The 10,349-nt window shown below is 37.4% G+C and overlaps 2 protein-coding genes across 4 annotated transcripts; one reads left to right on the plus strand and one right to left on the minus strand.

Annotated features, from left to right (window-relative positions):
* si:ch211-212k18.13 (ubiquitin carboxyl-terminal hydrolase 47) lies at positions 1–7,023 on the minus strand. Of its 2 annotated transcripts, XM_044183391.1 has the most exons (11): positions 6,985–7,023; positions 5,625–5,722; positions 5,425–5,521; positions 4,952–5,067; positions 4,759–4,829; positions 2,981–3,106; positions 2,785–2,880; positions 2,243–2,371; positions 2,021–2,149; positions 1,844–1,919; positions 1–1,366 (listed from the first exon to the last, which is right to left on the minus strand). In XM_044183391.1, exons 2-11 carry the CDS (start codon positions 5,680–5,682, stop codon positions 297–299), a joined length of 1,968 nt encoding a protein of 655 aa, XP_044039326.1. In that variant the 5' UTR covers positions 5,683–5,722; positions 6,985–7,023; the 3' UTR covers positions 1–296. The 2 variants fall into 2 exon arrangements, with proteins under 2 accessions (XP_044039326.1, XP_044039324.1); XM_044183389.1 differs by lacking the exon at positions 6,985–7,023 and having other exon boundaries at positions 5,625–5,736.
* Positions 7,024–7,050: 27 nt separating this feature from the next.
* LOC122869948 (E3 ubiquitin-protein ligase RNF19B-like) lies at positions 7,051–9,711 on the plus strand. 2 transcript variants are annotated; one of them, XM_044183397.1, is made up of 5 exons: positions 7,051–7,253; positions 7,945–8,065; positions 8,353–8,453; positions 8,865–9,035; positions 9,180–9,711. In XM_044183397.1, the coding sequence occupies exons 2-5, from the start codon at positions 7,969–7,971 to the stop codon at positions 9,633–9,635; spliced, it is 825 nt and encodes a 274-aa protein (XP_044039332.1). In that variant the 5' UTR covers positions 7,051–7,253; positions 7,945–7,968; the 3' UTR covers positions 9,636–9,711. The 2 variants fall into 2 exon arrangements, with proteins under 2 accessions (XP_044039332.1, XP_044039331.1); XM_044183396.1 differs by having other exon boundaries at positions 7,116–7,253; positions 7,959–8,065.
* Positions 9,712–10,349: the final 638 nt, after the last annotated feature.

Consider the following 10,349-nt stretch of genomic DNA (forward strand, 5'->3'; position numbering starts at 1 on the left):
TGTATTTAAAACAGTGAAACTTTATTTTATTTATCCATCTGCAATACCAAGCAAAACATTTAATCAAAACAAAACATGGCTGATCACAATCAGTTTATCTGTCACAGTTGATAGCAGCATATGATCGACGGCCAACAGTGTGAAAAGAATTAGGATTGCATAAGTCTTTCTAAAGATGGAATCAAACAATATTTTCAATGTGAGTCACATTTAAAAAGCATAAACATAACAAAACATAAGCTATTCTAAGTGACAAAACACACGTATCACTTGAAGATACAGATATTATCATTTCATCACCTCCACAGCTCTTTGTTTATTTTGTCTCTTCTCTTCGCAGCTTCTCGTTTCTCTCCAGAACTTGCAGTTTGTTCTCCCTTTGTCACAGTTCGTGTGGTCTCCAGTTTGCAGATGCCGTGTGCAGCCACAACATGCTGCATTTTCTCCTTCTCTCTCTTTGAACTGTTTGATTTTCTGCATATGTTTGATGAATAGTTACACCCAGTGTAATACATGTTAAATGGACTCTGCAAGTGTCCTGTCAAGTATGGTACTGAAGAAGAAGAGTAGCCATTGGAGAAATGATTAAATGACTTTACATCAGAATCATACATATTTGCACTGACACCATCCTCTCCTCTCTGTTTAATACTTTTTCCTTCTATTCTCTTCCTCTCCTCTGCTGCGGCCTCCCTTTTGTTTTTCACAGCTGCAGGTTTGACACTATTTATTGTAAGGCTAATATCAGTTACACCAATTGTTTTTGTTCCAGTCTTTGCAACAGTATTGATCTGCGTTTCCCCGGCAGGATCATTCACCTTTAGTCTTTTCTTTTGGGATTCATGGCTTTGCTCTAACTTATGGTCTGCATTGTGTGTTCTCAAATGTACTGTGGGGGTCCCTCTAGTGTTAAGATGACACAATTGCTCCTTTGAGTTTATATTAAGCTGATGTCTGTTTAGCTCATGACTTTTTTGTCCTCCATCTTTTTGTAGCTTTGCAAAATTTGACTTTTGTGTTTTCAAACATGGTTTGTAACTGTCTCCATCTGCTCCAGTGTCTGTTTGAAGCAACATCTCTTTGTGTGGCCGCACACTCGCCATTCTCTGGTTCTCTAGCTGATTTTCAAGTTCTCCCGTAAAGTCTGTCTTCTTCAAAACCATATCATCATAGCCCTTCTTTAAGATATCACCATTCAAGTGCATCAAGTTCTCCCCTCCGTTGCAGCTTTCATCTTTCAGTTGATGAAGAGGATCAAGAGCTTCTCCTCTCTCTGCCTCGCCATGTCTTCCTTCAGCTTCGACATCTGAATGTGCGCTGCAAGCTTCCTGGTCGACATCATCAGTTTTTTCAGGATGTCTGCTCACTTTGAAGATAAAAAAGGGAGGTTATTACTTATAAACACAAACAGCAGTGTACAGACCTATAGGCCACACGTCCCGAAAACGATCGATCTTAGAAGTTAAGCGTGTTCTCTACAAACGCTTTTTTAACACAAAGCAGCAATTAACGCCTTAACGTCATCTGGATAGATGCTGAAGATGATATTGAATACACCTTAAAGTAGTCAACGAGTGGGTAGGAAGCATTCGTTAATCTACGATAATTTCTAAGAGTCTTCAGTTATGATGCTTTTGGGAAACACCTCTTCAGCTTAAGGTTTGTTAGACGAATTTTACAATCAAATGCCTTTGGGAAACTCTGCCCTGTTCTGTTGTCCAACCTCATTTTGAACAATTGATAGTAAAGCAGTTTTTGTCCCCAGTGGGTTGAAAAAGGCCTATCTAGTTGACACATTTTAAATGTATTAATTTAAGTTAATACTGTCCATTTGCAAACTTACCCTTCCTGTACATGAGGAGGTAAGCTGTACAAGACCTCAAAGACTTGTCTCCAGCCCCAAATAGTGGTTGTTTGACCTGTAGAATTGGAAATAATATCACAGTAAATGTTAAACTTCATGTTGTCGAGCGTTAAACTGTGAGCGTTAGACTGCATATAGAAAAATGAGCCTCCTTACCCCCTCAACAATGTCATCATTGAAGTGATACCACAACTGAGTTTCAAAGGATTTGATTTGTGCAGTATAATGACCTCCTGTTAGATTACCAAAGTGGTTAACTAAAGCGTAGAGGTCATATTTGCAATTCTGAAGAGAGGGAAAGAGAACAAGGTCACCACATTTAAGAAGCGTTAAATCAAAAAAATTTGCAGCTGAAATAAATAAATATATTAAACATACCTCCATGTGTAAAGTTTGGGGGACGTCCACATTGCAGTAAATCTTGACGTAACACCTGCGCTTGTAGTCAAAGCTGAATCTCTTCAGCAGGAGGGTCAAAATCTCTGGATTTTGTGTTATCTCACATCCCTAGACCACATAATGAAAACAACTGCATGAATAAAACACAGTCGCAAAGTCACCCATCATACTTGAGACTACAAGATCTAAATCAGGGCTCAGCAATTTTAGGGAAGGGAATGGTTTAACCACGTTTTTTTTCAGCAAAAAAATCGCTATGGCAGCTTATAATTTGGCAAAAAAAGACTCCAAAATGACAATGGTCTGCTCTATGTATGGTTGAATGAAAGTAATGTAATGTTAATGTTGTTGTTGCTTTAGAAACACTTACTAACTATTAACCATTATTTTAGGGTCATATTTATTGGGATTTACATAAGCCTTGTATATACATTGTTATCTACAGTAGGCTTATGAGAAATTATGTAAAAGTTTTAATGCAAACTATAAAAAGGGAAAACTTGATCTAAATGAATACTCACAAAGTCTGCATCTCGCTTTTTATTGCACCGGTTGCAGTACATCTTGTTGTACCCGCAGACTTTTTCTGCCTTGAAGAATGCCTTCAACCCTTTCTCCTGTAAACATAGTATATTAATTCATCCTGCATGTTCTTTCCTTATGTATTTTTGAAAAATACATAACTCTTATTATTGTCAAAAGAAAGCAGCATAGTACCACGCTGTAGGTTTGACGACACAAATCTTTCACCGCAAGTGGCAGAATCCAAAAAGAGCTCCTGGAATCATTTGTCGCTTTGCACTTTAGGCATGTGGTCTTGTGATTCAGCTCTCCCTTGAAAATCTAGACACAAAAGGTACATCCGAGGTTCAATAAATCCTGTGTAGCCAGGTAGTTAGAGAGACTGTTAAAAAAAAATCTATTCTTTTCAGTATCAAATACTCTTCCTCCAGTAAATCAAACCACTCCTGCAGCATAATCCAAATCTCTAATTTGTTGATCCTAGTCAGTAGTGGAATTAATACATTTACTCAAGTACTGAATTTATATACACAAAATTATGGTTTCTGTACTTTACTTGGATATTTCCTTTGACACTTTATACTTCTACTATACTACATTTCAGAGGGAAATATTGGACTTTTTACTGCACTACATTTATCTGACAGTTATAGTTACTTTACAAGTTAAGCTTCTACATACAAAACATATGAGGAACTTTTAAAATATGATGCACAGCAAAAAAAATACCTTACGCTATATAAGTATATACAATATATAGTTAATTAGTCTATTATCAAAAAAATAATCAGCAACTTTTTTGATGACTAATTAATCCTTTAAGTCATTTTCAAGCAAAAATGCCTGAAACATTTCATGACTTCAGCTTCTCAAATGTGACGACTTGCGGCTTTTCTTTGTCTTAAATTACAGTAACTGAATATAATGAGGTTTTGGACTGTTGGTCGGACAAAACGAGACATGTGAAGGTGTCACTTAGGATGGGCAGTTCTCATTATTTTCTTACAGTTTACAAACCAAACAATAAATGAACTGATCAAGAAAATAATCAGCAGAATACTCCATAATGAAAATAATCATTAGTTGCCATCCAATATGAAATAGTTAAAAAATTAGCTCCTCTTCAACAAACTAACATAGTAAGATTCTGCCTCAACATGATTGCATGACTAAGAATAATCTAATGATATACTATAATACTGTATAGATAGTATATCATTACATAAAGTGGAAGGGGTAATTTCTATGCTTTGAGTACTTTTACTTTTGATACTTTAAGTACATTTTCCACATAATACTTACGTATTTAGAACATACTGAACATACAGATCAACAACAGGGAAGAAGATCATGCAGCAGGAGTGGTTTGACAAGTTTTTATGGACCATACAGTATAATGTGACTCTGGGTCAAAGTGTGAATCTACTGCTCCAAACTGACGACAGCTGCAATTCTCTGCGAAGGAGAAAGCCACAAAGCCACCTTTCAAGCTCACAGTAAGTATGTATTTTATTCTAAAATTCAAATTTTGATGTTTTTCTGTGGAGTATGTCTTTAATCCAAGTTTGATTCTTGTATCAGCCAGAGTGTTCATGTCTGTTGGCAACATTGTAACACCTTAACATTTGCATGTCTAAGGGAAAATCCCAATTAGACATGTAAAATATGGTAATATAAGGGTTCTTTAATGGCTTGTTTTGTGACTCTAACTTGTTTATACTTGTCTGATTGTATTGTTGGTTTAAGTTTGTTAGGACAAAGTGTTGGAATATCTTACCTCCAGTTTTTTCTCTCTTATTTTCATTGCAACTTTACTGACTTCAAATGCTTTTTATCATTTGTCAGTTTTAGTTTTTACTCGTTTCAAATTATCCATTGAGCTAACCCTGGCACATTTACACTGATGTTCTTAAATGTCATTGTTGATTAATACGAACTGTCCCCTATACATAAATACATTCACTTGTCTCTACCTTGGAGGCCTCCGGACTGGTCAGACACAAGATCTTCTCAAAATACTCAGCAGCATCACGTTGCTCATATACTGAAAGGAGTGAGTGGACAAAACAGGGATTTTCACTGTACGATAATGTCATTGGTAACATATACGCAGCCTCTCTGAGTCTGTGCCAGGCTCAAGAGTCTGCAGAATTTTAACAAACTTACCGTTCGTGATCCCCAGTTTTTTTGTAACGTGATGTGTTTTGGCCATACTTTTCTGTAAATCGGCAAACAGTTTTCCCAGGTGAGAGTCAATGGTTGTTGAATCTTTACAACAGCATCTGTGGCACAGTGAGAAGACTGTGACTTCATTAAACGTGTAACCAGTGAAGCAAAGTTAGACTGTTTAATCTGATTCAGAAACAACACTCTTGTTTGTTTCATCTGTACGTAAACCAAATAGTAAAAATGACAACAGTGTTTTACAGAGGGTTATGTGCTACTACTGTTTCTTGGCTGGGACTAGTAACTTCCTGGATTATCCACTTGTTGCCTGGCAACTGGTCCTGGCCAAGAAATAGTCATAACCCCTTTAATATACTGTAAAGAGCTAAAGAAACCATTTTTACCTGGTTTTCGCTTGATCTGACTTGTCTAAAAATATAAAAGACACACCAAATAAAGCTGGGGTTACGAACCGTTTCACAGCCTCCCGGAAGTCTTCGGTCATGAAAAGCACCTGAAGCACGCTGTTCAAATAGCATGTAAGACCTGGACTGTTCAGGCCATGGTAATCTAAAGACGCAACAGTGACATAAGACACATAACTGCCACATTATCATAAAACTCACAAAAGTTTGAGCCACATGCTTAAGTAGTTTCATTTCATGTCACTTACCTGAGATGGTGAAGCTGTCTAGTTTCTCTCTGAACATTTCTACAAGGTCATGATTCATACTGATGTTGAAAAGTATTTTTTGAATGTATGGATTCAGCCTGTTGAAGCACATTAGATACAGCAGAACAGCAAGCAGGTTCACAAGTTACAAACAAAAAAATCACATAATTAATTATGAAACACATGTAGAAGGACAACATTTAAGGCCACAGTTTGGTATTTTTTTCCTTTTGATTCGTAGGCTACTACAGTGTGTACTACAGAGTGTAAAATAGAGACAGACTTAAAGTATATTGAAATATTCTACATGCAGAATCCTGTCTTTGAACCAGCGGTGGAAAGTAACTAAGCACATTTACTTGAGTTCTGTAATTATGTACAGTTTTGAGGTACTTGTACTTTACTTGAATATTTCCAATTTCTGCCACTTCTACTCTACTACATTTTAGTGGGAAATATTGCACTTTTTACTCCACTACATTAATCTGTTAGCTATAGTTACTGGTAACAGATTCAGATTTTAAATAGGCCAACAAAACATATGATCAGTTTATAAAATATGATGCATTGTAATAGATTTAATCCACAGTAGTATATAAAACAGTTAAATTGCCTCCATATCCACGAGATATGACAATAAAATTCTGCTTACACGTTAATGTAGTCAGTCAGTAATAATAGTCCAATAATACAACATTCACAGGGGCCATTCTGCTGCATAACACCTACATATGCTTTTGATACTTAAAGTACGTTACATTTTGCTGTTAATACTTCTTTCATTTGTTCTGTTTTCTCTCACGTTGGATCAACTGTGTTGTGTGCTATATAAACACAGTAGCCAATAGATGACGTTGAGTTTGAGTTTGTACTTATATAAGTTACAATTAGAAAGGCAGGACTTTTACTTATCATGGTTTATTTTCAGTTAAGTAAAATATCTCAATGCTTCTTCCACCACTGTTTAGCTCTAGGCCCATTAGGCTATATGGAAGTACAATTTACTAAAAACACAACAAGAAAGCACATCGATTTCTGCTTTTTCACGGTGACTAAAGGGTTGAAGCTGCAAGGAGTCCACACAAACACAGCCGTGAGTGAAATCACAGCTAAGTAAACACAAATAGTAACCAGCGAAAGCAGCTGCTGTGTTTGGGTGTTATGGAAACACATGCAGCCTCTCAGTCCTCCATTACCCAGCGCCTCCAAACAGGTTTTAAAAATGATAAAAGTAAGCTTCAATAATACACCCATTGTAAAGTGACACACGTACACTATAACTCATAAGGTCCGATAACATATGCTGCCTTTTTGTTTGGGTATGTACTAACATGGGAGGGTAAAACACGAGAATACTCACTGCGCAGCCTATCTGATTATCCGACGGACTCCTGCAAACTTCTTTCACTTTCGATACCAGCGAGAGGTCGAAGGAGGAAGGAAACACACACAAACCCCTGGACTCACAGCAGAAATTACGCACAGACCCTGAAGACGTCACCCAAATCACCGAGTATTGAATTAGAGCGAGATATTCCTCCAGAGTTGTGTAGCTTCAGGTGCTGCTGTAGTGCAAGAATAAACTGAACGTCTTTAAAAAGCTAAAGAGAGACACACTGTGCCACCGAGGTAAGACATAACTTCCTCTTCTAAATCTGCTGTCATTAATATGTGCCATTTTAAAGACTGAGAAAGGTTTTCTTCGTCACTGTGTGTCCTCTCTGGTCGTAAATTAAAATTGTAATCTGTTTGTGAAGTGAGAGATGACATCTAGGCTACAGATTTATCAAGGTCACACTTTCTACAGTTAACTACATGCAGTATTACTTTACATATTCGGTGGTTTAAACTGTATTAAAGTGTATATTTGATTGTGCCTTTCTCTAGGTTAAGATATAATAATAACATTTACTCAAACAGAATTAACTTCAATTGTTTCATAACAAGGTGTGTTTTACTGTAAATACATCTATGTAAACACGAACCAGATGGAAATTCCCTGAGTGGCAGTTCAATGAGTCAGGTTTAATTAGATCAGCTCTGTCATGCTGATAAAATATTTATTCTTGTGATGTTTGTCTTATCAACAGTATGTCTCCAAACTGCCCTGTTTTCAGCTTAAACCCCTGAATCTTAAATTACAAAATCCATTAATATTAACTTTCATTTAGACATTATTTTGACATGAAGGTTCAGAATGTCAAATCAACCTGGTTTTTCTATGAAAATCCCAGTGTTAGATCATAACGATAGTCATGATATTAAGCCTGTAAACTGGGATAAAGTGTTAAATCACATTTGTCAGTAATCATAGTGTCAGTTTTTTACACTTAGGAGAATCAAAATGAGCATTCGGGGACAGGAACAGGTGGAGAAGAAATACGACCCATTAGATACCACCCTGAAGTTTGTCAACCGGAGGAACGACTTGGATCCAGTGTGTAAGATTCATTTCCTGTCTCACTGAGCATGTAGACAGAAAGGTGCAACATATAAGGACAGTTGCTGTGGGGGGGGGGTTATTACTGACATGCATTGCAACAGATGATCACACTTTTACTTCCACTTTGAAGGAAGTATCATTCTCTGTTTAATTTTCTTTCCATGAGCTGCTGAATTTTATTGTAATTCATTGTTACCCAAAGCACTCCTATTCCTTCTCTACTACTGACAGTTGTATCAATAGTAATTCACCATATGATAATATACCCTTTGTTGTGTACCTCAGCCTCAGATGATGGTGACGACTGTCTCAGAGCAGAGATGTCGTGCGGCCACGCTGTCACTCCTGATTCTCTAACACAATGGTGTCGCAGCCAGCTAGATGAGGTATCTCATGTCTTGAAAACAACATTTTTTGTATGTAAATTTAAATTAAAGCAATGTGATCAAATTTGGAAGGAAACAGTGAATATACAAAGACAGATGGTAGCATCTTGTTTGCGCTACATTAAGCAATGTATATGCAATTGCGTACACATTTTGTAATTATAGGATGACAACATATCAGTGAAACATCAAGTGACAAAACTACGTTCATCGTATAACTAAGAAAAAAGGTATTGGGAGCCCTAAAGTGTTGTTGATATTCCTTCAATTTGATTGTTGGTATATGACTGTTCTCTGTCACTTGAAAATAATTTCAGAGGTGAACATCCTTCCTTTTCCCTTTTCTCCCCACAGATCTAAGACTAGCTGACTGCCTTTCTAAACTGGTTCTTCTCTTTGTTTTTTTTAAAGGGTATATATAAATTCCGATGCCCTGCAGTGGTGCAGGGTACCAAACTGTGCAATGCACTGTGGTCGTACCAAGAGGTGCGCAGACTGGCTGATTTGTCTGTTGAGGAAATGCAGCACTTTGAAGATACCATGTCCTGCCTGGCTGCTGCAGACTACTGTGAATTTCAGCCAGTAAGTGGTCCAGTGGTTTTTGATTGTTTTGAATGTTGACATTTTTCAGTGTAATATTTTTTATTTAGATATTTAAAACAAAATCAAGTGCACTGATTCTTAAATATTGTGTGTGCTCTCCTTTCAAATATTTTTCCACATCAGTGCCCACAGTGCAGAACGACAGTGGAGAGGAAGAATCTCTCCAACCTGTGTGTCCGGTGCACCATATGCACAGCTGACCAGAAGAAGACCTACCAGTTCTGCTGGCAGTGTCAGAAGCAGTGGAAAGGTCCAGGCCCTCGATCTGACCGCTGTGACAATGATGGCTGCTTCAACAGGGACCTGCAACTTCTGCAGACGTGTAAGACCATCAGTCTGCCCGAGGTGGAGGGGGTCACCCACTGCCCCTCTGTCCGAGCCTGTCCGACATGCGGCATGAAGGTGGAACATAGCCAACAATTCTGCAAAAATATTAACTGTCCTCGCTGCCATGTGCAGTTCTGTTTCGTCTGCCTGAAACTAAAGCGTGAATGTTGCAAGACCAGTTCACCATACAAAATCTGTCCTAGTGGTGTGGCTCCTAGACAGACCCCTATCCCTGTGTGGCAGAGAAAATGAAAAAAAAAGTTCTGTCTTTATTTGATGAACAATAGATGTTTAAAGGTATTAAAATGATATTACCCTGCTGTACACATCCCGTTACTCTAAGATAGTGGAACATCTTTTTTACTTGTGGCCCAACTCTGCCTCCTTCTGGCCAGACTTTAAGTTGCACATGACAAGAAGGTCTGATGTTTTATTGTACTGTGAATGCCAATCACTATGTACTGAGCTACTGATAATGTTAGATAAATAATATATCTACAAAATGAAACTTATTGAAAAAAGTTCACTTAGATTCCAGAATCTATTAAGAAACCATATCATCATTTCTTAGCCACTGAAGATGTCTTCATCAAATATAATAAGATAATACAATCAAATAATAATAATTTTATCATGGCTTTTTTTTTTAGCTATATGTAGCAAGATTTACCTGGTGTGATTTTGTGCCCCCTGTTTTTTGGTATAATTCACTACATTAAAATATGTGGATAAGCAACTATCACATTCAAGGCACTACTCTTCATTCAAGATCCACACTCCTTTCAACATAATTTTAACTCGCACACAATGGCGCTACCTTCTGGTCATTGCTCTTTCTTACAGTCCACTAAAGCCAAACCCAGATTTCCTGACCCACTTTTATTCCATGTAACTATTCTGTCCTTCCATCCTGGGCCATTTTAAAATTCACTTTGACTCAGCTGAGTGCAGAAAAGCTTCTGAGTT

The sequence above is a fragment of the Siniperca chuatsi genome, linkage group LG22, assembly GCF_020085105.1.
Source record: "Siniperca chuatsi isolate FFG_IHB_CAS linkage group LG22, ASM2008510v1, whole genome shotgun sequence".
Taxonomy (NCBI): Eukaryota; Metazoa; Chordata; class Actinopteri; order Centrarchiformes; family Sinipercidae; genus Siniperca; species Siniperca chuatsi.

Bases quoted from the DNA above. Each gene is read 5' to 3' on its own strand.
- LOC122869948 (XM_044183397.1), top strand. From the start codon at position 7,969: ATGAGCATTCGGGGACAGGAACAGGTGGAGAAGAAATACGACCCATTA. The intron at 8,066-8,352 runs GTAAGATTCATT...TGTGTACCTCAG, and splicing joins GAACGACTTGGATCCAGTGT to CCTCAGATGATGGTGACGAC. The intron at 8,454-8,864 runs GTATCTCATGTC...TTTTTTTTAAAG, and splicing joins GTCGCAGCCAGCTAGATGAG to GGTATATATAAATTCCGATG.
- si:ch211-212k18.13 (XM_044183389.1), bottom strand. From the start codon at position 5,736: ATGTGCTTCAACAGGCTGAATCCATACATTCAAAAAATACTTTTCAAC. The intron at 5,068-5,424 runs GTTCGTAACCCC...ACTGTGCCACAG, and splicing joins TTCCGGGAGGCTGTGAAACG to ATGCTGTTGTAAAGATTCAA. The intron at 1,920-2,020 runs GTAAGGAGGCTC...CCAATTCTACAG, and splicing joins ATGATGACATTGTTGAGGGG to GTCAAACAACCACTATTTGG.